This window comes from Camarhynchus parvulus, chromosome 2 (genome assembly GCF_901933205.1).
Source record: "Camarhynchus parvulus chromosome 2, STF_HiC, whole genome shotgun sequence".
Lineage (NCBI taxonomy): Eukaryota > Metazoa > Chordata > Aves > Passeriformes > Thraupidae > Camarhynchus > Camarhynchus parvulus.
Window position 1 is genome coordinate 29,644,839 of NC_044572.1, and position 27,078 is coordinate 29,671,916.

The 27,078-nt window shown below is 39.5% G+C and overlaps 1 protein-coding gene across 1 annotated transcript in view; it reads left to right on the top strand.

Annotated features, from left to right (window-relative positions):
* Window positions 1–25,200, top strand: part of BZW2 (basic leucine zipper and W2 domains 2) — a 56,419-nt gene extending 31,219 nt beyond the window's left edge. Inside the window, exons 6-12 of the mRNA XM_030943940.1 lie at window positions 5,556–5,691; window positions 9,680–9,789; window positions 11,566–11,736; window positions 12,133–12,279; window positions 16,435–16,573; window positions 22,992–23,114; window positions 24,743–25,200. Coding sequence (XP_030799800.1) covers window positions 5,556–5,691; window positions 9,680–9,789; window positions 11,566–11,736; window positions 12,133–12,279; window positions 16,435–16,573; window positions 22,992–23,114; window positions 24,743–24,771 — 855 coding nt within the window. The 3' untranslated portion in view covers window positions 24,772–25,200. The remainder of the gene's footprint in view (window positions 1–5,555; window positions 5,692–9,679; window positions 9,790–11,565; window positions 11,737–12,132; window positions 12,280–16,434; window positions 16,574–22,991; window positions 23,115–24,742) is intronic.
* The last annotated feature ends 1,878 nt before the right edge of the window (window positions 25,201–27,078 follow it).

A 27,078-nucleotide genomic window follows, 5' to 3' on the forward strand; every position in this document is an offset into this window, starting at 1 on the left:
CAAATAGAACATCTGTCTGGTTTTTTCCAAAAAATAAATGCCAATCTGCTTTGCAGAATGTCTCTTGGTGTATGACTATTAAACCACTCCTGCACTGTGAAATGAATCCTAACCACAAGTTTTTTGTATTCGAGACCACAGATATGTGTAAGAGAAAGTCCTCACCAGTGGCAGAGTGCTCAGGATTTGTCTGTTAGACTGTAGTGGCTATTTGTGGATACTGTTTTGTTTTGTGATGCTGAATTCTAAGGAGACAGGAAAAGCCAGGCTAAAAATGTTAGACAAAATAAATCTGTATGTTGTTTTTCAATTTTGAGTTCCTAGTAACTGATGTAAATATCTTTTTCTAATGGCCTGAATAAGTAATAAACACTGTACTGTTCTGTAACTTAACAGGCATGCTGGTAGTGGCAAAACTTGTCCCATGACTAAAGTATCATGTTTGTTAAACATAAAAATGTGTTTCCATATTATTTAAACATTAGAAAGGTTGCTGCAAGGGTCAAATGAGGGCACATTTGGAGCTTGGTACCTCACCAGCACTTCTTGTGCCTGAATTAATTTGGCTTTGATTTATACATTCTTGCTCATACAGGAAATTATTTTTACACTTGTGGCCAGCATGCCTATCAACTGATGCTGATTACTCAGTACATCATTCTAAAGACCTAAATTTACCTCTATCCCCACACAAATCTAATGTTCCTGCTGTTAATTACTGTAATCACTGACATGAGAAGCGCTGACTCACAGCATTCAAGTTTCAGAGAGTGCTCAGCATATTAAGTAAATGCCATGTCAATTCAAGCCGCCTCCACTCATTTCTGTAACTTGCTTGGCTTTGCATCCTTTTAAGCTTCCAAAAATTCACTTTGCACTCTTAATGACAAGATGAGACTATGGCACCTCCACTGCCATTGCCCTTAAAACCCTTGAGGACTACTTGTAGGTGCCTTCTGCTTACCTTCTCCCTCCTCCTGCTTGTGTGAATCCACAAAGTGGCTGTTTTCTCATTTAGGAGGCTGTAGGGTTTTTAACCACTTAATCCTTTAATCCCTGCGTGGTGAAATTTGTACAGGACTAGCTGCCCATGGAGGTCCAGAAAATAGATACATTTGCATTTCCAGAAGGTGATTCTGCTAGCCCAAGGATGGCTGCAGTTAGTCAGTGGTTTGAAATGTAAGAGAGTGACTCGTTGACATTTTTTTTCTGGGTCATTGTCCCAGCAGTGAAAGTGATGTTTCTGGCAGACTCATTAGGCAGATAGAGCACGTAGGGGAAAATTAGCTCTTCTCATAGAAAAAGGCATACCAAAAAAAACAAGGCAATACCAGCAGTTTCACGCTAAAGAAGCAGATGGTATCAATGGGACTTTTCTTTCAAGAGAGATTATTTTCCATAGCAGTATTTGCACAAGTATTTGCTTTATGTCTTCTAGATCACAACTTTCTCATTAGGACATTATTTTCTGCCATCTTTTCCCTTTTTGTCTGCTTCTAGCTTTCAGTTGTTTTGTTTCTTAACTCTGTCTCCCCAAAATTGCCAGTTACTCATTTTTCTAATAGCATCAGCAAACCATATATCTGAGTTTTACATCGAAATGATTTTGTGCAAGCAATTTCAACAGATGTTGTTTAGATGCATTGCTCACTTGCTGTGTTTTGATGTAGGCACCTTAAATTTATATGAGCATGGCCCAGTGTACTGGTATAGGCCCATGACATTTTGCAATAATTTCAGTAAAATTCTAAGTTCAAACTTGTGTTCTTCTTTCTCTACGTGCATATTTCCTTGGATGAAGAATGCAGTTATTATCTGTCTATTTAGTGTGCTTGCATGTTTAGGCAATTTTCCATATAAACTTTTTAATATTAGAATTGGGATAAAGTACAGATAATTTTTTTTTTGTCTTAACAGTGGTAAATATTACTGAGTCATAAGAGGATGTCTGAAGTGCTGGGAGATGCGACATTCCCTATTTGTGTTCCTAGTTTCCCAAGGAAAGAACTGTAAACTAAGCTAGGAATTAGGAAATAAGAGGAGACCAACATTCTGAGATTGGATAGGGAGTGAGCAGAAATGCTTTAAGTCAGCCAAATGAAAGACAAGACTCAGTCAGCAAGTATCTGTTGCTATATTAGCTGCCGTCTCCATTGCTAACAATTCAGTGCTGGCTGCAGATGTGACAAACTGTCAGCAGCAGACCAGTTCAGATAATGAAGACATAAAAAAACACCATGCTCCCTGTGTGGTAGAGTTCCTTAATTTTCACCATTTAAGATTTCTGGATCACAAGAGGTGATCAGAAGCACTTGTTTTTCTTGTGTGGTTTTTAGTGTTGCATGAATGTGTTTACTTGTGCGGATCTTCTATGCCCAGAAATTATGCTTAAGAGACTTTTTGTTTAATGACGAAAACAACATGGAACATCACATGATGCCTGGTCTTGTGCTTATTAGGTATTCTGAATTTCTGTTTATATCATTGGGAGTTCTTACAGATATCACAGAAATACAAAATAATGAGCCAGAGCTGCCCTTTTTATGCCTGGAATGAGTTTGTATCTAAGGAAAGCAGTAATGTCTGTGCTTGGCTAGCAGCAGGGAAGCATTAGCTTGGAGAATGTTCTGTGGGTGGTTGGGAACTATTCTGAAGTGTCTTGGACATTTTGTGACTTCCCTGCTGAGGTTTGTAATTGTGATGCTAAAAGAAGAGTGTTTAAATTAATCAGCAATAAAAATCTGAAGTAGCAACTTTGAACTGAAATTTAGGTTCTGTTTCATGGTTCTTAAAATGGGTTTATGAAAGATTTGGGTTTTCCTATTGCCCAGTCTTCCCCTAAACTATGTTTCACAACTGCTGGAAAGTATAGAATAGTATCCTTAAGCAGCAGAAAAGGACAAGTCTAGGTTTGAGCAGCTTTTGAAAAATATTAGTAAAACAAAAATTAGGCAAGTAGCACCAACAATACTTCAAGTAGCGCCTGATGTGTAGAAGATAAAGGTTCTGTTTAAAACAGAATTTTACATGAATGGGTATAACTGTTCATGATCTACACGCTACTGATAAAAGGATGGAGGTTGGAGCTCAGAAGTATATCAAACTGGTCTGTTACATTAAAGGGGTCAGTGTGACCACTTTCTAATCAAATTCCTCCTCTATTTGTTATTTAGAAGCAAAAGAAAAAAGATTTAAATGGGGTACACAGAAATCTGAAGCTGTTTCCTCTTTATTAACAGTCTCAGTACTTCCAGGAAAGAGGTCTAATTCTGATCTTTTTTCTTGTGCAGATCTCATTTTAGTACAGTATTATTGATAAAGAAAGCTTTAAATCCACAGGCTTCCAGTTTACACTAGGATTATATTGAAATTCTGTAAGAATGTTCTGTTTTCCATTAAATGGGCCCCTGGAGTTCCTTTGCCTACACCATTATACACACCAGTTAGTTGCTGCATTTGGAAATACAGCTCACCACTTGTTTCTCAGGCATATATTTAGAAACAGTAACTCCATTCTTCTGCGTCCCAAATTTTCATGCATTTTGTGGTTGAGCCACAGTTTGCTGAAATAAAATTACACCTTGAGATTTGGTAGTTTCATAATTGTTTTTTTTAAGCTAAAAGTGTGTGTTGCAGTCATTTGGCTGAAGCCCACTGAAAAAAATAAAAATTCTGAGTGATTTGTCTGTGGCTGAGTCATTCAGTCCTGTGTAAGCTGTAATTTAAAGCTGATGTTATTATGTAAGTGCTGTATGAATGAGGGGTTTTTTTCAGTTCTGTTCACTGATGCAAGCAGACCTATTCATAAAACACTGCATGAGATTTAACAACTTTGTTAGTTACCTGGGTTTTTAAAACATCACTGCATTCAGAAAGTTTTACATTTGTTGATAAACTGCTTGGATATCTCAGAGAAGATCTCTCACTGTCCATGGTAACAAACAAGTTCAGGGACATGTGTCATATGCTGTCCCTTTATAAGGATAGAATCTGATAATTAAGAAATACCCTAATGTGGAAACTTGGTGAGAGTTTTCTATCAAAACAAACTGGTTTGCTTTAATTGCATTTGTTGCTCATGTAGAAAAGAAAAAAGGGTGTCCTGACAGCAGAAGGTCAGGACATCCTTTTGGAGGGGTGCCATTTGTTCTTCCTTGTGAAGAAAAAAATGAGTATTCTTTTCAACTGCAGAAAATGGTTATCTGCAGTACTTTTTTTTCCCCTTCTTCTGTGGTAATGGTAAATTTGTAAGCTAGCGTCTGATGGAATCAGCAGCTTTTTGCATTGAATGAAGCTGTCCTTTATTGTTTCAGCTCTTTTTTCCCATCACCCATATTGTGGGTAACTAACAACACATTAAGAAAACATTATTGTTAACAGTAATGCCATTGACAAAATCTGATTCGGCATGGCTTTTTTTCTGCTATAAAGGAAAAAGGGCATAATGTACTTTATCAATGTACTCTCAAGTCAGTAATTTTAACATACAAAATTAAGATTTTAAAAATAGACTTAATTGCCAGTTTTAGAGTTAAAAGGTGTATATATAGCTCAGATCTTCCAAGATGAGGAGATTTGTAATTTTTTCTCAAGCTATTTGTTTTCTCTTGTAATTAGTACCGGGAATGGCAAGGTCTTAAATCAGCCTATGTTCCTGTCTGCCCTTTGTCAGCTTTATCAATAGTGTCTGAACTTGAAATATATTTCCTATTTTAGCCAGTAAAAAAACCTGTTGTAATTGTGCTGTGTTCCCTAAAAGAAAACCAGGAAATTTTCCCATCCTTTCATTGTTTCCATGAGCAATGGTTTTCGAAAGCTAGAAAACAAATTGTAACTCTGCATGGCTTGGCTGGAAGTCTGAAGATGGGAATAGGCAGGCTCCTGTCTGTGATCCTGTAATTTCTGTGTGTCTCAAGCCTGTGGCAAGTAGTTTTCTCTTTACACATGCATACATATATTTGGAGAAGACAGGTGTTGTATACCTGACTAAGGCCTTATTCTTCACAGAATCATAGAATGGTTTAGGCTGGACCTTAAGGAATCACGGAATGGCTTTGGACCTTAAAGACCATCTAGCTCCAAACTAGATGGGCCAAACTGCTATGGGCAGGGACATGTTTTACTAGACCAGGTTGCTCAGAGCTCTGTCCAACCTGGCCTTGAACACTGCCAGGGATGGGGCATCTACAACTTCTCTGGCAACCTATCTCAAAGCCTTGCCACCCTCACAGTAAAGATTTCTTTCTAATATCTAATCTAAACCAGCTTTCTTTCAGTTTGAAGCCATCCCCCCTTCTCCTGTGAGTACCTGCTCTTGTAAATAGTCTCTCTGCATCTTTTTTGTAGGCTCCCTTCAGGTACTGTCTTGTGTTCTTAGAGAAAGTGAAATAACAAGGGATCAGTGAAATGACACTGTCATGGTTCTGGGTAGATTTTGATGTGATTGCTGTGATTTGTATTGAGACTTCTCAAGAAATAAGAAATAAAGCTGTTAATTACTGCCTGTTGTCTACCTGTGCCTCAAATAAATACTTTTTTTCTTGTCTGGCCCCCAGCTCCTGTTGTTTCTTAAAGCCTTTACTGAGACGGAGCAGACAAAACTGGCAATGCTTTCTGGCATCCTGTTAGCCAATGGGACTCTTCCTGCTACAATTTTAACAAGCCTCTTCACTGACAATATTGTCAAAGAAGGTAATGTTTCATATCTTTTCTTATCTTAGCTTTTTTATAGGAGATGTATTTTATTGCAATGTATTATATATGTTGCAATAAAATGGAAGTTGGAAACTTGTGAATGTACAACAGAATCAGAATTTTAAAGCAGAAGAATATACAGACAGCAGTGCCCAACATACTTTTTGAAATCTTGTAAGAGGCCAGTCACACAGAAAAAAGCCACAAAACAAAAACCCCAGAGGATTTATGGTTTTTTGGAAGTCATACTTGGGTATGCAAAGTTGTAGAATTTATGTATTATTGTGGTACTGTAAAGTTGTGAAGTATAATATGTGTTCCTGAGATAGATCTGGCATTTCTTCAAGTGTCGCTATTATCTTGTGAGTGAGAAGTGAGACAGATCCTGTGCAGGCCAATGGGTTATTGCAGAAGAAAAATCAATCCCTCATTTTGCCTTCATACTAGTAGTGATTAGTGACTGATAAACTTTCTCATGCATTTGTGTTTATCATATGATGAGTAAATGAGTTCTCTCAGTCTTAGGGTACAAGGCCTTTTTGAGATTACTTTATTTAAGGATTTTGTTATATATTTATGGCATGTACCTTGGGAGTCCTGATTTTACAACTGCTTGCTCAACAATTTCTTTCTCTGACAGTTCTGACTATCTGGCCCGTTTGCAAATGTACTGTGTTGAACAGTTTTCATGACCTTTTTTTTTTGTTTTGTTAAAGAGTTATGTATTAGCTAAAATGTATTCTAATTTTCATTAAAAAAAAATTATTCTAACTTCATGTTCTCATTTGCAGCATGCTAACCATTACATTTGTTTTCTAAATGCTGCAGAAAGAAAAGCCACAGCTGCAGCTTTGCTTTGTCATCACTCATGGCTTTTGAAATCAGAATTAAACTAGGAAAAATCTCAAACAAAAGCACTAATCCATGTTTTTAGGATGATTGTCTGCAATGCATTTAAATGAAAGTCTTCCTAGTTATGGGAAGACAAGAAGCATTGGAAAACGCAAATGTTTAGAAATCATGGAAATTGTTAAATTTAGCATTTTAAGAATACAGTTCTTATTTGCATTAGGAACTTATGTTTCTAGGAGCCCTAAACTTTTGTCAGAGCTTACATATACTTTTAGTTCTTGGTTTATATATACTAAAAATGCATCCGTGACATCATTTGAGGAAAGATTGTTCAGTCAGTATCCTGGGGTAGATATTTTATGCAAGAATAATTGAAGATCCAAAGATAGTTTTAAAATGGGGATCAAAGCAAGGCAAAACAAGTAGATCATACATGAATAAACTCAAAGATTTCTTTGATTTACAAAAAAACAATGCTGCAGGCAGGTGAGGTTAAAATACACAAAGAAACAGGTGAGCTGAGGGACTTGTTGATCAGCCTGGGACTTGTAACATGGGCCAAGAAATGGCTGAAAGTGAGATAAGGGTAGATTGTGTGGACAGGAGGTCTGTCCAGTTTGAGTGCAAATAGCTAATTTATTTTTAGATTACCTTATTTCAGTGTTGTCGCTACTTTTATTGTTATGTATAGATGGAAAACAAAATATTCTTTCATGGATTGCTGAATATTCTTTCATGGATTGCAAAATATTCTTTCATGGATTGCATACTTGGAGTAGAGACAGAGGAAGGTCTAGGTAGTGGTGGAATCTTGCCAAGGTTAAGTGTACCCTTCCTGTCCCCTGTGCTGGCAAAGTAATGCAAATGCAAAGAGCTGCTAATGGGGTTGGTCAATAAAATAAATGACTGAAATTACTTTCTGCAAATAAGGGGAAAAAGAACGAAGCAAACAAAAAGAGAAGAGCTATTTTAAAGGAAAAGAGTGGCAGCACGTGCACAGAGTATAGGAACAGGCCAGTGATAAATTTGGGCTGTAAATGAGAAGTAAGTTGAAAATATGTGGGTAGTGAAGCCCTAGAACAGCCTCTCCCTGTTTTGGTGTAATCCCAGCCAGCAGTCAAGCCCCACACAGCTGCTCACTCACTCCCACGCCAGCAGGATCAAGGAGAGAATGGGAGGGGTAAAATCTAGAAAACTCATGGGTTAAAATAAAGTTTAATGGGGAAAGCAAAAGTTGCACACACAGGGAAAGCAAAACATGGAATTAGTTCACTGCCTCCAATGGACAGGTGTTCAACCACCTCCGGGAGAGCAGGGTGCCATCACACATAACAGGTACTTAGGAAGACACCTAAAATGTTCCTCCCTTCTTGCTTCTTCTCCCCACTTCATATACTGAGTATGATGTCATATGGTCTGGAATATCCCTGTGGTCAGTTGGGGTCATCTGTCCCAGCTGTGTCTCCTCCCAGCTTCCTTGCCAGCGTGGCAGTTGGAAAAGCAGAAAAGGTCTTGGCTCTTTGTAAGCCCTGCTCAGCAATAACAAAAACATATCTGTATTATTAACCCAGTGTTCAGCATAAATCCAAAATAAAGCCCCATACAGCCACTGTGAAAAAAATTAACTCTACCCCAGCTGAAAACAGCACACCCTCTAATAGTGACACTGGCATAAAACTTGCTTTGTTTTAAGCTAAAACCAGCAAAAATGTGTAGGATGTGAGTTGGATTGGGACAATGCTTGGTGACAGAGACCATTCCCTTCAATTTTGGTATTGAGCACATGAGCTCATGGATAGGCTGAAGTGTCTTTGGAACGGAAGTTATGCCAAAGTCACCTGCTGGTTGACCAGGCTTTGTTAGTCTTGGTTAGTCAGCTTGCAGCACTTAGGATTGCTGCATCATGTCCAACATGTAAAACAAGCCCAAGGAAGTATTTTGAGGCCTCTCTTGGTCTGGCATGGTGTATCCCTGGTTCTGTCCAATATTTCTCTAAGGATCATGTCTCACCATTAAGCTCCTGAAATAAGCTTGCCAAAACTGCCATAACAGTCAAGATGTGTAGACTGTCAGTGAACTTTACAGTGGTCTGGGAATAGTCTCTTCTGTTCTTGTTTGGTGACTCATTTAGTCAAAGTATCCTAGAAATAAAATAATGAATATCTATCTATAAAGTGGCTAAGAGTGATAAAGCTCCTTCTCACCAGTAGGTCCCATGTAGCTCTGAGAGCTTCTGGACTATCTGGAGGTGAGACAGAAAACTAAAGCGGCCAGCTGTAGCCTAGGCTAGTGGTACTTGTTATGCATTACCCTTATGACTGCCTTCAGTAGCCCTGATGTGGGTATGAGTGTAGTAGGGAGAATCATAACTGACCTACAGGCAGCATTCCTCAAGGATGAGCTCCATCTCCCAGACCTTTCAGCTTCCTTCAGCTCCCTGCACTTGCAGTGGAGAACCTGGAGCAGTTGTGGTGGTGGTGCTACTCTAGGAAATGGGAGATGTGGGCCTAATGGTTTATTAACTCCCTTGGGAAATCCACAGCTAGTGGAGGTAGAGTTGGTTTGATTTAATACACAAAATACTAAGTTTTGCCTCGAGGAAGGAATTTTTTCACTTAAACTAGTGTTTGTGCCTGGTAAAATTGGCTACTAAATGCCTCCTAGGAGAACATAGTACAATCAGTTACCTTGAAGTTGCAAAGTTATTTAACCCTATTCCAGGATTTGCTAAGACATTTGAATATATGTTTTTTTAGTTCTTGTTCTTGATTATTCTTTATTGCTTTGTGCCTTTGTTTTCTATCCATTTAATGCATAATTTTTCCTCTTGCATTGTACTTAGTCTGTGAATTAGGAATGTAGGAAAAGTAATTGCAAAGAAAATCTTTGAACAACTAAATGGAGATGGGCAATATCAAATGAAAAGATTTTCAAACAATCTAGCATAATTCCGAAAACTAATTTTGCATTAAAGAAGAAAATAGGCATTTCAGCTCTGTGTGTTTGTTTCTGCTGTCCTAGATGCATTTTCATTCCACAGTCTTGTAACTTTTTTGTAAGTTTGAACTTCTTATAGTCAACTCTCATTTATGTTGAAAATTGCTGAAACAGGTTTTGTGCTTTTCTCTGATAGGGATTGCAGCCTCTTTCGCTGTAAAGCTTTTTAAAGCATGGATGGCAGAGAAAGATGCCAATTCTGTTACCTCTGCTTTAAGAAAAGCCAACCTCGATAAGAGATTGCTAGTAAGTACAATATATTTTCAATAATCTTTATCTCTCCCAGGGAGAAAGAAGGAAATGAAATGCAGATGGTAGTTTGCTGTAAGCCTGTTAACTCCCCCTCAGACTCGCTAGCATTTCTAAAATGTTTTGAAACACAGCAATATTGTTATGGCTGTAGCACTGATACAGGTTCAGGAATATTAAGTATCACATGGTTTTACATTCTGTCTCTATTTTTCCTGTAGTCAGATGCCTTCTGAGAGACTGTATACATGGGGCTTGGGAATTAAATAAATGGTATTTTTTTCCTAACCACTGCTAACAAAACATACCAGCATATGGGCATAAGAAGCTATTTCTTTAAATACATTTTCCTTCTGCAAATGGTATATAAAGTATAAGGAGTTAGGTTTGAATGGAGCTTTCTGAAGCAGCAGTGTTAAAATAGTATAGTAAATGAATAGTAAGCTAATTTTCTGCAGCAGTAGCCATCTAGGTAGCATAAATGGTCCTGCAGTGGTGGAAGCAGACCTAGTAGGTACAGTGCAGAAGGCTTTCAGCCTTAGGACTCAAAACCTGTGTTCTGGGTTTGTAGCAAGGTATTCAGAGAATAGATGAATATGTAGCAATTTCATGTGCCTTTTTCTCCCAGTGTCTTTCTGAAGATCATTTGGGGTGTTTTAATCCTTCAGAAAGATTGCTGCTGTGATAATGCAGTCAGATATACATCCTGCGTAGCAGTGCCTGGAGACTCAGCAGTATTTCCTGTTTCTACCTCAATAATACGTAATTAAGCAAGTATCCCAAGTAAGGAGCCTCCCATGCCCCTCTGTCTCTTCAATTTGTACTTGATTTTAAGTGTCAAGTCTTAAATAATTTGCCATTAACTGGGAAAGGGGCTAATTACATTGGTTTTGTGTGGGGAGGCAGGGAAGAAAACTGCATCTTTCTATTTCAAGCTTGACTGACTTAAACTTTCAGCTGTTGGCTCTCATTACTCTGCTCTTTTAAACAACTGTAAAGTATCAGATAAAGTTGCCTAGCATAGATGCCTTCATGAAAATTTCTTAATTTCATTGGTCAGTAAGTAAATAGATGGAAAGTCTCCTGCTTCTTTGTTAAGAAAAGGGTTATTCATCCCACAGATCATGGTTAAGACACCAAGAATGGATGGTAAGCAAATGCCATTGAATGTTTTCCAAGATGGGGCATTTGCTATAGTGATTTTTAAGAATAATTTTAACTTTTCTAAGTAGCTGGACTTTCATAAATTGACAGTGCTTTTTAATTAGAAATGCCTACAGGAGTTAATGTTAACAGTACATAGTGGATTTTGTGATTTTTGTTAAATGTGGTATGTCAGGGTGCCTGGGCCACTTATGTATTGTTCAATGTATTTTTCTTAAGAGATAAATGTGTGGATGCACTGGGAGAGCATGACAAATGTGCTTTGCCATCTATTCCTTTGTACTTTCCCTGCTCTTGGAATCTGGAAAAAGTATGGTTCCTCTTATGGTTCCTCTTTGAGCAACACATTTGGCTCATGGCTGTTCATAAGTACATCCATTTCACATGGAGTGGGTGTTAGCTTATTTGTGTAACTGGACATCATTTTTTCCCTCTACTACAGTGAAGCACTGCAATATGAATGAAGTGTTGACTTTTCAAGTGTGGATACAAGCAGTGTTTTAAGTCAAGTAACAGGTTATTCCCACTGTTCATTCTTAAAAAATGTTCTTTCCATTCTGTCAAGAGTCATAGATGGTCATTTAACAGAGAGCATTCCTGTCTTTTTAGGAACTATTTCCAGCCAACCGGCAAAATGTGGACCACTTTGCCAAGTATTTTACTGAAGCAGGTCTAAAAGAGCTCTCAGATTTCCTTAGAGTTCAGCAGTCACTGGGGACTCGTAAAGAACTTCAAAAAGAACTGCAAGAACGTCTCTCTCAGGAATGCCCAATTAAGGAGGTAAAAGTGGTTTTTTACAACTTTCTGTTTATATAATAATAATCAAGGACTTAAATCAACATTAGGTAGAGAGGAACAGATTTCCTCTGTTTTTCTTCAAACTATTTTAACTTATTCATCTGTTCACTCTGTGCTCTTTTAAGACTAAAGCGACAAAATATCCTCTGTATTTCCAAACATAGTTGTCTGTGGGATGGGAGTGGCTTTCCTTCATTTATCCTTGAGCATGTATTTCCTTTAACTGCATTAACTGTTAGGTTGGAGGGGACAGTCAAAATCTTGTTCTAATTTTGTCTCTTATTGCTTCTACACCATGATGTTGTAAATGACTACAAGTGTTTGGAAAGTCAGCATCATTTCTGGTTCGTTGGAAATGTCCCTTATTTCCTTCTCCAGGTAGTGCTTTATGTAAAAGAGGAAATGAAAAGAAATGAGCTGCCAGAGCCAGCAGTGATTGGTCTCCTTTGGACCTGTGTCATGAATGCTGTGGAATGGAACAAGAAAGAAGAGCTGGTTGCAGAGCAGGCCCTCAAACATCTAAAGGTGTGTGCATGGGTGAAGAGGAGAAGAGTGCTGTGAATTTACAGAATACATTCTTTGGCTGTCAAAGTTTTTTACCTGTTTAAATCTGGGAGATTTAGATTTTTGAAGGCTGATGCTGAGCATACCAAGCATTGTGTATAGTGTGACTTCTGTCAAATGCATGCTGAGGGCTGAGGTAGTTCAGATCATTGATTGCCCTGAGTTCCACAGTGCCAGGGCAAGCCAAGGTGGTCACAGCCTGAACCTCTCTTCCCTTGTGCTTTCCCAGGGTGCCAGGGCCCTGAGAGCCTCCTTGCACTGGGGCAGGGCTAAGTGACTGCTGGGACTCATCCTGCTCAGACCTGACTAGTAAACCTGCAGGAACTGCCTTTGCAATGTCTTTGCCAGGAGCAAAGACATTTTGGGAGCATGGTGTGGCAGCACCTGTGCTGGCTGTGCAGAGGGCTGCATAGATCCAGGCAGGAATGCCAAGGCCAAAATCTGTGAATTGGTTGTTGCCAATGTTGGCTGTGGTAGCTGGATACTTAGTGACTTGTCCAAGTGATAAGCCAGGAGCTGGCTTGGACTGTGTGTACATACAGTGTGGTTACTCTCTGATCCAGCTACTGTCCTTAAGGATGAGGGAACTGAATATATAGAAAGACAGGCTGCAGTATTGCAGTACTACCACTGCATGTTGGTACAAAAACTCTAAAGACCTTGGGATAGAAAAGAAACACCAAAGCAATGCAGAAGCATCAATCACTGCCACCGTTGGTATTCCTCATCTAAGTCTGAAGTAATTGTACAGTGCAAGACACTGGATGTGAGAGCAGAAGCTTCTTCATTCCACAGAAGAAGACTTAGCCTTTGAAGCAGGTAATCTGTGACCAGAATAATACTCCCTCATAGCCAGGGCTTCAAAGGTTTACCTTGAAACAGAAGCAATCTGGGATTTATTCTTTATGGTAAAATAGATCTTCCTTCATATTGGATGTCTCTCCATACTTGGGTGTTCCCATGTTGGTTTAGCTCCTACTGCTGCTGTCCTTTTGTCTAAATTTGGTTTCCCAATCAGTAATCCTAGAAATGCTGTCTCTTGGGATATTGTGTAGTCTTTGATGGTAAGACTGAATGCCTTTAAGGTTTCTCAAGTGGCTCAAATAGAAGGAGAAAGACAAGATGGTTTCCAGAAGGAGGAGAGACATTGTTTTTCTTATTCTTTTGATGTAAAATTTGATTATCTCTCTTTGAGTTGTAACAAAGTATCCATTGAGATTTATTGTCTAGTACTGCAGGGCAAATTAACAAACACTTTGTGGAATATTTGAACTCTGGGAAAAGAGAAACATAGCTGGCTTTGTGCAAATCCTGTTGACTGGATGTTTAGTCCTATGCATCACCCCAATTAATTAGGTGAGGCATCTTGCCTGCATAAGATAGGCATCTTTCTAGGTACATCCACTTTTTAAAAACAGAGGAAAATTTGTTTGGGGTATATACTATTTGCACTCAGGACTAAGATTTTAATAGAAGCAATAGAAATAGAAATTTAGACTTTGATAGTTGCTTCTTTACAGTTCAGTCTTTGAAAATGAAACCGCATTTTTCACATCCTTCCTCTTAGGATAGAGACAGATCTTGGATCCTTCTCTTAGGGCTCTGAGCTACCTCAGTGTTTGAGCCAGCTCCAGAAAGGGGATTAGCAGTGTTAGGATGGTACAGAGCTCAGTTCTGTGCCCTGCTGTGTGTCAATGTCCCAGGAAACAGTCAGGGAGTGGCTTTGACCTGGTGCTGTGATCAGGCTGTGTGTGAATACATACCTGATGTGTGACATGTCAGATGGTGGGATTTATTCTTGTGTGGCTCTCTTCTTGTATGACAGGTAACTTTCACAAACCACATTGCCAGAGCTTTCACATCTGTTTCTAACCAATCTCTAACTTCCCAGATTCTTTCAGTAAGTTGTACACAAGGCACCCCTGGTGAAAAGATGAAATGGGTCAGAACACATAGTATCGACCTAGTTCACAGATCTTACAAAGCCTTGCTGGATGTGTGGCTACCTAAGCAGGGTTGAGGTGGGCAGCCATGAGCCAGCATACTTGGCCAGTGCAGTAAAAGGCATGTGTGCCATCCGTATGGCAGGACCAGCAGGAGCTGACCTCAGGAGAAGACAGGGCAAACTGTTCAGCCCTGGATCTCACAGAATAAGCTCCTCATTGTCCCAGTAACCTCACTGTGACACTGGAGGGGCTTAGTGCCTCGGCCTCCTCCAGTGCAGAGAAGAGATGTTCTCCATGGGTGAGGAAAATCTTCCAGACAATCCTCACTGCAGGCAAGGTTCTGGTGACCTTCACAGCAGTGTGGGTGCTGACCCCCTGCTCCCTAACATGACACAAATGGAAAATAATGCCACTTGCTCAGCCAGCAATATGAAGGTTCCTTAGTCATTTAGACATCTATAAAACTCATAACTGTGAGCCTGTACCAGTTGAGAAGTGAGGGAGGAATGTGGAGGGGCTGAAGTTAGATGTGGCAAAATGAAGACAGTTTACTTCCAAACTGAAAACCTTGGATTTTTATTAGAAGTTATTAATGTTTGTAGACAGCAGCACTTCACAAACATGCAGATGGGGGTGAGATCTGCTGAGGGTATTAAATAGACCAACTGCACTGTATATTGCCCTGCCTTCCTACAATCTGCCTAAATTGTAGGATTAGCTCAATGCTACAAGGGCTAAAAGGGGAAAAAGAGCTACTCACAGCCTGCACAAGTTTTTCAGTGCCCTTACCAAAGCACTGACATTGTTTCTAAAGATGTGGCTATACCTGCCAGAAGTGGAAAAACTTGGCTTCTGATGTTAGCTAAATCTAGCCATTTTAAGGGAGTTCCTTCCAAAAGTACTAAATACCATCAACCTGCTGAGCTGCTTGTGGCTGTTGTGATTTCATGCTCTCTTAAACAGCTGATAATTATTGCAAAACCCATTTTGGAACAACCTTTCAAATTTCAGTTGATTTTCATGTGTTTTACTAATTATTTCCATGGACCATATTGGATAAAACCCTCAGGATTAGCCCTTTGTGGAGAAGTGCTGAAGTGTACCATTTTTAAACATGCCCATCAGTGCTGTGGGTGATGGGTGGTTTGTCACCTGACTAAGACCAGCAGTAGCCCTGGTCACTCAGATCACAACTCCATGATCTCAGGCCATTGCAAGTCCAGCTGGAAAATGCCAAACTGGGGGTTACTGAAAACTTGGAAGAAAGGCTGATGAGTGCAAGAGCAGATGAAATAGTAGTATGCAATGTATATTTGGCTAAGGTCTCTGATGATCAAAGGTAATTAAACTTCATCTCTGAAGAATGCTCTTAATATTATCTTAATTTTAAGATTGTGGTCTTAGCTGAACTCATCAGAGGCTAAGATGGCAGGAAATTGGAGAGATATGGATATAAACACTAGCTTTTAAGGAAAGATAGGGTCCTTCAGTGTAATTTTTAGTTTTAAGATCTGAAATAAGAGGGGGAAATTGCATAACAAGTAAGTTTTTGCTTTATTTTTATGAGAGTAACAAACACCAAAAAAAGACTGTGAAATGTACCACTACTGTCTTGTCAGAGTAACATGAGCAGTTAATACTGTGCTTGGAAAATGTTGCTGTTTACCAAAGGCTGTCATGATATTCTTGATTGTGGTAATGAGGAAAAAATAAGGACAGTTGATCACAGTTAACTTGGAATAATTTACTTTATTTCAGTTCCTTGGGACTTCTAAAACCCCTGTGAAACTAGAGACTTTTTTTCATGTATTTCATCATGGGATGTCATATGTTATGAACATCTGTAAAGCATCACTCCTGAATGAACAGAATGGTGCATTGTGAAATGTATGACAGAAGAAATGCCAGATTGTGGGCTTTATAAATTGATTTTAAGAATTCAGTAACTAAGTGGTACTGAATTTTAACTTTAAGCATGCAGAACATGCTACAGAAAACCGTGGATATTTGTGTGTATGCATTGTATGTGTTTTAGAAAATGTAGTGTGCAAGTAAATCTAAGGGTTCAGTGAAACATTTTCAGGAATGAAATTCATTATGTTTATACTTAAAAATAAACTTTTTTAGAATACTGACATGCATTTTATTTTTTACCCTCTCTTCCTTTCAGCAATATGCCCCCCTACTTGCTGTGTTCAGCACTCAAGGCCAGTCAGAGTTGATCCTACTCCAAAAGGTGCAGGAGTACTGTTATGACAACATCCACTTCATGAAAGCCTTTCAGAAGATAGTGGTACTCTTTTATAAAGGTAAAAGTGTAGAATCCACTGTTGTATTCTGTGCTTGAATTCTCAGTGTCAACCACTCTCTTATGATGTTTAACCAAGTAGTGCATATGAGAAGGCTGTGCTGGTGTTGAACTCTGGAATACTTTGTGCTTTGAGAGTTCTAAGGAGTGTGTGGCAGCAGGAAAAGCCAAAACAAGCCCTTGTCTCCCTCTGTTGCTTTCATCCCATTCAAGAGATGTGAGCAGGATCAAGCACTGTCCAGTCATTTCATGTGCAGTTTAGTCCTTGTATAAAATCAATTCTAGGAGGACATTTCTATAAATTTCTGGCAGATTTCAGCAGATCAGAGCTTGGTTTTAAGAAACCTTGAGCACGCAAACCCTCCTAGCAGGAAGATTTTTCAGGGCTTTGGAGTTGGAGGGTTTTTTTACTCACTTCCTACTAGAAGGAGCTTTTCTTATTCTTCTCTTCCTGCCAATTTTTTGCAGGTGCTATAGTTTTGATGGATTTTATTTTTATTGTGAAATTGACTTCTTCACAAGTTTATTCTGATCAGGTTGTCATAGAGACTAATGGTCTTGCACCGCGTGTGATGGGTGGGTGCCAAACAGTTTGTTCTTGCTATAAATAGTTGGAGAAGAAAAATCAGCAGGAGTAGAAACCTAACGTTGATCTTTGTTCACTCTGTTGAGTCCAGGTACATGTTCAAGGCAAATGAGTTCCAGTTGTTACAATAATTTCATGGTTTCAGAAGGCAAAAGGAAGTGAGTCATGTGGATTTATTTCTATCCTTCTTTCAATATAGTGTGGCCTCCATGATAAATGAAAAAGCAATGCACCTTGTCCTTCTGCCCTCAAATTCTACAATTTGTAAATACTATTAATGACCGTAGAACAACTTGAACCTGCAAGCTGCAGCAGTCACTTGATTCAGTTTTCTTTGGAAAAGAACATTTGCTTCGGACATGGTGAATGAGAGGCGTAATTGCTGTGCACTCAGAGCATAACTGATGGTCAAGCCAGAAATAGTCTTGTGTAGGATTGCTTTCAGAATTTTTGTAGATTCATTACAGTGTTAGCCTGCAAGAGCAGTCCTGAAATTCCAAAGCATTCTAAAATCAAAAAGAAAATAAATCACTGAATTGTATATTAAACTTAATATGTTTGAAGAACCTAGTTCCCATCTACTCTGCTCACCCCATGTGCTCTTATTCTGACTCAGGAGATTACTTGGGCAGGCTTGTTTGTAGGGCTGAGAAGACTTCAGCCTCAGCACTACAGGTGCCTCAATCCTGTTTGGTATTCACATGATGTCTAGAGGAGTATTTGGAGCTACCGTATGGTCTGTCCAATATGTGCTGTGCCTGTATTCCTGCCTGGAATCTCTGGGGCAGGCGTGCTGTAGCACCTGCCTCTGCCATCTGATGCAGTCATGTGGCAGCACAGCTGCCAGCCCTTCCTGGCCCTGTTTAGGCTGAAGCTGGATCCGCCCTGTTTGACAAACCTGCTGCCTGCTGGCAACTGTTTGCCTGACCTTACAGCCACTGCCATAGGGCCCGTGTGGGTGCTGGATGCAGGAAGCGTCAGCTCCCTCTGGTTTTGGCAGCTTTGGAGTTAAAGTGTCCATCAGGTGAGGACATGCTACTTTGTCAACCAGGGAAGATGCTGGGAGCACTAGGCCTTCAATTCCTATTTCTTCTACGGGACTCTGTTGAGCTTTAGTGGCTCATGGTGTGGTTTGTGCAGTGCTGTGCTGCCTGCCTCTTCTTTGTTTCAGTGCTGGTAGATTTCACCCTCTCCTTCTGCCCAGTTCGTATCTATCCGCTAAAAACAAGCCATCGAGTCTTTTTGGAGACATGTGCTTTATTTAGATAAATAAAGCAATGACAATGACAAATTCCCAATGACAATGTATCTTCTGTTTCCTAATAGCTGAGGAAAAAAAGCCTTCTAAAGTTGTTACTGGCTGTGTCAGTGGTGAGGGAGCTGCAGACACCCCTTGTCCCCTTTCTGTTGTTCTTAAGTGTAATATGCACAAGATCTGGAGAGGTTTCAGGGTCCCTAATGAACTTCATCTAGTGACAAATAAAGGTATCTGAATATCTGAATGGGCAGATAAAAATGCAGCTTTGTACCAGCACGAATCCCCATTCAGTTTGTTGCTTGTTACTCATTATGAGGGGGAGTGCTTCCTGGGCATAAAAATAGTCAGCACTGATGATAGGCACCTAATGCCAGTCACGCTTTGACTAATTTAGTGCTGTGACTACTCTCATCAGGCTGTCCAGCATCTTGCATCTCAATGCTTTCCATATTTCCATCCTGAAATAGCCCTTGGATTACTTTCCTGTGAATTGCCTGATAATACCTAAACATGTTGACAGCTGGGGCTCATTAGCACCTAGAAGATCTTGAAAGTCTGTGGTGTTGATTTTTAAAAATTTATTATTCTGTCTCTAAACAAGACAGAGCATCCATTTTTTCCCCAATGTAAACCCAAGTCCTATTTTCCTTTAAGTAGCAGCAGCTTCTTACTGGCTTGTAGATATAGTTTGCAAAAACAGTTCTGTAGTTGGTTAAAGCTTCTTAACATTATTATTACTCTACCCTTGTGTTCCTGAGACAGTATAGAGAAAAATAACCTGTGCAGTTCTATACTGATTCCCAGCTATAATGTTGCTTCTCTGGTTTTCACTTTAAGCCAGTACAATTGTTTATCAAACAGCTGCATTTTGACCAAGATCTAAAAGCCAGTTGCAGAATAAGAATTGCTGAATTCTGAGTGGCGCTCAGGAAGTTTGCTGGCTTCTTTGCTTGCATTGTAAGACGTATGTTGTTTGCCAGTTCCTTCTGTGCTGCAGTGTGTCTCTTCACTGTTGGTAAAATAAGCACTGTTGTTATTGGAATACATGCTATATATCATATTCACCTGTTGATCCCTTTCTTTTAGTTTGTGTATATCCTTGAAATTTCAAACATGAAATCTTAACACTGTTGAAATTAATGATCGTTCCTTTCATGAGGATCAGAATTTCACCCTTTGAGTAGCAAACACAAAGCCTCTGTGTACTTTTTCATGAGAATTCAAGACAACATTTACAAAATGCAAGAAATAACTGATTGCAAGTGCATATGAAGTAGGACTCTGGTTTGAAGCATAATTAGACCTCAGAGATATTCTTTTGCAGTACAGAGATACAGCAACCAAATGATGCAGACTGACAGAGATTCTCAAATTCTGCAGGGAACACTTAGAAGAAAGGAATCTTCAAGTTTCACTTCACACAGGGGTTTTGTTTTTTGATGGACTACAATTATCTTCAAATATCTTAATTATTCAAGTACTTTTTGTGGTACTTGATGCAAAATTTTCCTGGGAAAAACCCAAAACAAACCAGAAGGGCCTTAACTGTACTGTGGGTGACATTCCTTGCATTGAAAGAAGCCTTGTCTGAAGGCTGTGTTCTCCCAGCTGAGTTAGCTGCAATAGAGTTGAATTTTGCAGATTGATTGACTGTGTTGGCAGTTGCCAGGGTGTGCTTTTCCCTTTACTGCCCGTGGCTATGTGGTTTGAGTTAAAAGCAGGAATTCATTTGCACCGGGTGATTGAGTGCAAAGCTGAGACCCGAACTTCAAGTAACTTTCCAGTTAACCCTGAAGAAAAGAGACTGGGCTGTTCAGTCTCTCTGCTCTGCAGCTTCTCCCTTTCATGAGGGACATCCCTGGAGGCTCTGCTCGTGGGTGGTTTGAGTGGCAGTTGGCTGCACCTGCAGGAAAAGCAGCTCTCTGGGGCTGACATCACCTGGGACTGCAGTGAGAATGATGTGCACACGCCCACAAACTGCAGTGCTCAGCTTCAGCCATTAAAATATATCTATAATCAACTTTAATGAGGAATAACTATATATATACAAAATTAGTCATTCCCTTCATCCTCCTTCCATTTTCCCTTCCTCCTCCTTCCATTTTCCCTTCCCACTGCTTCAAAGCAACTTAGAGGTATGATTAACTATACCCTGCCCTGCATGATTGTTGAATTGAGCATCTTTGTGCAGGTGGGAGAATGCCATCCCTTATGAGCACTGGAGGCATGAATGTATTACACATAACATTTCTTAGAAATTAAAGGAGCATTGCAGTTGTCCTTTTTGTAGTTTAGGGCATTTTGTTCTTCTCTGTTAGGGTAGGAGGTTTATTGCCATGGAGTTAAATACAGGCAAATTTTTCATCTTCCAGACTTGAGAACATTTTAATCTTTGAGGCACACAGTGAGATTGCATGCTGCTTTTATCAGATTGGGGTTTTGGGAAGGGAGGGAGAAATTGCACTTTCCCCTTTGGCCACAAAACCATTGAGCTTACGGGCTTCAAATCAAAAAAAAAAAAACAAAACAAAAACAGACTTGAGTCCTATTACTTTTGAACTAAGCTATGTGCCTACCTGAAGGTGTTTCCTGGTACAGTATCATAATGTCACCTGTCATGAAGCAACGGGCTTCAGCACTTCTATACAACAGCTTCATACTTGTGAATGTGCACAGTGCCCCAGAGCTTGAGCTCAGGACAGGGTTGCTCTACTTTAGTTTTTTTGGTTGTTGGGTTTTTTCTGAAATCTCTCCTGATTTTCTTTGCCTGTCCTGTGTGTCATATCCTGAGTAATTTTGCAGATGTAGTTGTGCAAACCTCAGGACTCTGAGGTAAATGTAATCTTTTCACATGCACCTTTTCATTAAACTGCAGATTCAGGAGTCCATGTGAAATATTTTCAGGTTTGCTAAATTAAAATCCAGATTCATGAAATACTGTAATGCCTTTGAGCTGCTACTGAGGACTACCAGCAAGTAGTTAATGCAACATGTTCAAAGCCTCTTTCTTCTCTCCAGCGTTTCTGTAACATTGGAGAAAAAGTTCATTGTGGCAGGTTGTGATTTCAGGGAGATGGTGGAATTTTTTGGTCCCTCCTGTAGGTTCACCAAGCACAATTTATATGTATGGAAAAAAGCCTAGAGCTAGTTCAGTCCCCTTTTCCCTGCATTTTCTCAGCATTACTGTCAGCTGCAGTAAACTGCAGAAGAGGTTTTATTTTGGAAAGGTTCCTGAGAGACAAGGTAATTTCCAGTCACACAATCTTACTAAATTCCTAATTTTCAAGGAGATTTCACTTTCAGTTACGGTTGAATGTCTTGGAGTAGTTTTGATTAAGTTCAAATGTATCCCTGGTTGCTTCCATCTGTTTATTATTCAACAGCATATGTGAAATGTGTCTCTTCTGTCTCATTTGATCAGATGCTTTGGGGTTTTAGTGTCATTTATTTCAGTTTGTCTTCTTCCCTTCCCTGCCACATCTGCTCTAACTTTAGGCTGAAGCAGAAGGTGATGGTCAGGGTTGGTGCCTTGGCAAGCAAATACCCAGTGGGTGGGACAGCACCAAGAAGCTCAGGGAAGCAGTGAAGTACATAAATGTGTTGATTTTGGGCAGGGAGGGTAGTTTGTTCAAAGACAAAAAGAATGGAAATTTTAATGAGGTGTAGAAAGCTGTCTTTAGTCTTTTTATAGAACAAATACAGTTTGATTTTTTTGTTCTTCTTGATGTTGTTGTTTGTTCTTGCCTCTTGTATTACATAACTGCCAAAATGCCATTGTGGATCCCAGATTTTGCCTTTACAGCCATCAATTACTGAGATACTTGACTTGGCTGGATCACAGGAGCTTTGTCCTGGGGCTAGAGTTCTGTTGCTAGACCTAAATTTGCATATGTTGGTAACAATAAGTGTCCTTGCTATTTATTAGTATTTCTTTATTCTGAATTGTACTCAGCCTCACATCTCCTCACTGACAGCTATTTTGTTCCTGATTCTTGACATAAAAATGTCAGCTGTGCTGTCCCTCCAAGCCAGTCCCTTAAAATGGGTGGTCAGAATAGTGACCTTAAAAACTTACAAGCTAAAAACAATATAAGACCTTTAGGGGAAAATGATTGCAAAAACTCCCTGCTGGCTGTCTCTTAAGTGTTCAGTCGGGAGGTATCTGTCACTTCAGACTTCTAGAACCATGCACAATTCTGTGATACAACAGCAAGAAAAAGCATGGTAATTCTTATTGTGGTAGCTTCCAAGATGTGCAGGCTGATTATTATATTTCTTTTATCCAGCAATCTTATGTGGTACATTTAAAACAGATGAAGAAAGAGCTCTTCTTGACAGAAGCACAATATTTGATACTTTATTTTAAGCCTAATACATTACACATTTTATTGCATCTGGAACCCATTATATGCATCAAATATTCTGTATTTGAAGCCTAATATAGATCATGCAAAGCTTGTTCCACTGCAATCATATTAGCTGTATGCTGCCTTTAAAAAAATCTTTGTCCTCTCATGTTCAAATGCTAATCTCTAAAGAATATATTTTTTTTACAAACACTGATCTGTATTTCAGCTGATGTTCTGAGTGAAGAAGCTATCCTCAAGTGGTACAAAGAAGCACATGTTGCTAAAGGCAAAAGTGTTTTTCTTGACCAGATGAAGAAATTTGTGGAGTGGCTGCAAAATGCTGAAGAAGGTATGGGTTCGTTTCAAGAACTATGGTAGTCTCTTCGCAAAACTATTTTTTTTTTCATATTTCAGTTGCGCCAGGATATGAAGTATTCAGGACTCAAAATACAAAGCAGCAGGCATGACCATCTCAATTGTTTCCAGGCATGCCTAAGCCTAACAACACTTGCTGCTTTTTCAGTGATTAAGGTGTCCCTGTGAAGTCCTTTATTCATTGGGTACCACTTGTCAATAGATAAACTCTTTCAACTTCTGCAGGGAGGAACTCTGCACTGGTGACAGCATTGAGTACCTTGGTGCTAACACCTGCAGCCAGGCAGTTTTCTGTCCCAGTGCCTTTTTTGCTGTTGTCAAGTTTAATGACACAGAGCATGAGCTTGCCTTCACCCTGACTCTTGAAACTGGCTTTAGCTGAATGGCCAGGTTAACGTTATGTGGTCTCTATTTGCTGCTTTAAAATGGTTATTTAGAAGAGGAACTAGTTTCTTTAGTCCCTAACTTGGTTGTCCTCATGTTCTTGATAGGAGAATACTTCTACTGAATAAGTTATGGTTTTTTGGCATGGAAAAAGAATTTCCCATCAGTTGGGAAGATAAATCCATGTGTAATAGATATGGATAGAATTATTCAGGTTCATTTTCATCCATTTAATGTAATTAATTTTATAAACTTGAAGGGAATATGTACTAGGAACAAATAAAACTTAGCAGCAATTCAGATGTTCAGGTAGCAGTATAAAAATGGCAACTGCTTTCACACTTAGATTTTGGATGGGCAAGCTTGGTCTAATTAAGCTTTTCTAAAATATTTTCTGCTTGTATGCCTCGGCTGCTCTTTATTTTTATCCTTTCCTGCATGTCCCCTCTGCCAGATGTCCTTAATTACAAAGTCCAGTACAAACGGAGACAAAATGTTTCTGTAAAAACACGCCGCCCACGTTTGCCCTCAGAAATCTGATCTGTGGTGTAATGTTTGTTGGCAGTGAGCCCTTTCCTGTCAGGTGAGCACAGAAATACAATATGATGCAAAGTAGCTTTAGGTTACAAAACAAGCATATGTACTCCTGCTTCTAGGTTACTTCTACTTCTTCTGCTTCTATTACTTAATGAACTTTATCTTATGCTATAAAAATAATTTAAAAAATTGATTTGTACATGTTTCTCATACCTCCTGTAGGGTAACCTTTCTAGATAAGCTAGATGGTGATGCTGATTGATATTTGAAAAGCAAATAGTTTCAAGGGTGCTTCCTGGATGAGAGTAGAACAGTCTACTCATAGAGATTAGAAGAGTGAGCAAATAATGCTGATCCTTTATTAAACTCAGCTCCAGTACACATTGTGGCTCTGTCGATGAGGACCTGAATCATTCATAGCAACATGGATAAAATTTCAGTGGCAGATCCGTAAATGAAGAGCTGCACCATGGAGGGCAGCAGAGTAAACCTTCATCTCCTGAAGCTGTGTGTTTCTTTCTTGTTTTCTCTGTTTGATTTGCCAGCCTTTCCTAGGAAGTACTCGGTGTGGTGAAAATTTTCATTTTCGTCTTTGAAGGATATCTTGTTATTTTTATATAATTACTCAAATCAATGTCCTTGTGCAACCTACATGAAGTGTTTCACTCTCTTCTCTTCCAGAGTCGGAGTCTGAAGGGGAGGAGAACTGAGGTGGTTCCACACAGCACAGTCTCAATCTAGGTTAATGCCAAATGCGCTTGGGAATGCCATACTGTTCAAGCAAAGAGGCTTTTCTTCAGTGTCATACAGAAAACTATAGACTAGACTTTCCTTTTGTTTAGAAGAATAAAGGTTTTTAATGGAGCCCTGAGGCATTAGATGCTTTACTTGGGACTCTACCTCTGGCTCAGTGTACACTAACTTAGGCAAAGACATTCAGCAAGGAGCCATATAGAAAAAGTGAAAAAAAAATACTTATGGACTCCTTTTTATTAACGGTCTTTTTCAGGTACTATGGTATATGAGCACTCCAATTTCTGTTTATAGAACTGTTTGGTCTGTGTTTGTAGCTCAATATTGGCTTGTGTATGTGATTTGACACCACCACATTTTTTTGAATAAATGGCTTTTATATCTTAGTTTTGTGGTATTAGTGTGTATGTAAAGTTCTGGCTTGCCAAAGTATTCATGATTCTTCAAGTAAAAATTACACAAGAATGCCAGCAGACCATTTTCATACCAATTCTTCAAAAAATCAGCAGCTGTAGTTAACTGGTGTAGGGATCACTGCCAAATCTTTATTCCCATCCTTACATACAACTTTGGACAGATTAACCATATTCCATAACAAATATTGATTCATTCTGTTCCTTAATTCAAAGAAGATATACAGGAACAAATCTGTGGAGTCCCAATTTTGCAGGTACAGTTTATACAAATGATACATAGAATAATATATTCTGCTCAGTTCGAACTACACTCAGTTATTGGTGACTGCTGAATGTAGAAACAGAAGTTGTCTCATTTTAGAAGAATTAACTTCAAAACATGCATGACTAGAAGTCATTACGTGTGAAATCTGAAATTTATTTACATCACGTTTAGAAAAGCCAGGCTTGTATTCTTACAGGAGAAAAGCATGACAGGGCATAATCAATTAATGGAGTGTTGTATTTTGTCATTAGAAACCAGTAAACTAGCAGACAGTACAGATCTTTCTGAGGGAAAGCCAACACTTCATATAAACCACAGATGATTCTCAGTATGTATCTAGCTTTACTGTAAACAGCAGTTAGCAAGTGGAAATCAAGTGCTGTTGAGTGCCAGTTTCCATCCACTACAATTTATTTTCCCAACCGGTATTGATCTTTGGAAGGGGAAATATGTCATGGTGATGTTTCCAGTAAGTTTGAGAAGACCAGAGCCAGTCACATTAAAAAGCAGAACTGATGCCTTAGCTGCATACTTTCCATTTTAGTCCTTGTAATTACAGAAAATAAATTTGCTGGGCATGAAAACACATGCACAAAACTCTGCAGCTGTGACGTGGTAGTACTGAGTCACTGATACGCAGCCACTATTGCTAAAAACATCTTAAATTCAAATTTGCTGTTTCCTGAGGCACTAATGAATATTTGGTTTGGTGTACGTAAAATCACTTTTCTGTATAATCTTAAACTTGGGCTGATTTTGAAGGTGCCAGTCTCGAGTAGAGTGCAGAGATCACAATGCCATTTCCCTGCTCTGAGACTGCCAGGGAGAGCCAGGCAGGGCCATCTGCTGGAGACAGAAATCATCAGCTGCAGGAGGCTCTGCGACGCCAAGGGCAGCAGATCCGGGGTGCCTGCTGCCACTGTGCCTCCAGCACCCTGCTGCTGCAGGCAGAGCTGGGTGGATTCACTGCACTGAAGTTCACGTGCCTCCAAGCCAGGCACCCAATGATGGTTTCAGGTCCCTGCCAAGTTGAGATACTCTGTGACTACTGACACAGTTGTCCTAGCTCCACTTATAGACATTGTGTTGGAGAGAAATGGGTGTTTTTAGCACAGGGCTGCTGGCCAAGTTGAGACTTGTGATTTGAAGCATGGTGAGGAGTTTCACTCTTGGCTGACAGGAGTTGTTCACTTTTCAGTCACACGATGCCCAAAACCCTACATCTTCTGTGTTCATATCAGGCCTAATGTGTGGCTCCTGGGAGCCCCTCTCAGCTTGCCCTCCCGCAGGAAAATTATTAGGCACCAACAGTTTCTCAGTCTAGTTTTCAGGAATTTTTCCCCACTTAATCTCTGAGATCAGATGGGAACTTACATGTGTATTTTGTCATCCAGCATTTCACATATATGCTGGTAACTGAGCTAGGTAGGGGCACTAATACAAATAGATCCGGTTTGCATCAGACTGAATATCAGTACAAAAGTGTGTAATGATAAGGTTTTTCAGGAAACCTGTAGATTAGAAGCTGGGCAGAGCTTTTGGTGTGACTCCCTTCAGGCAAAGTGCCCATTCCCTTGAAGCCT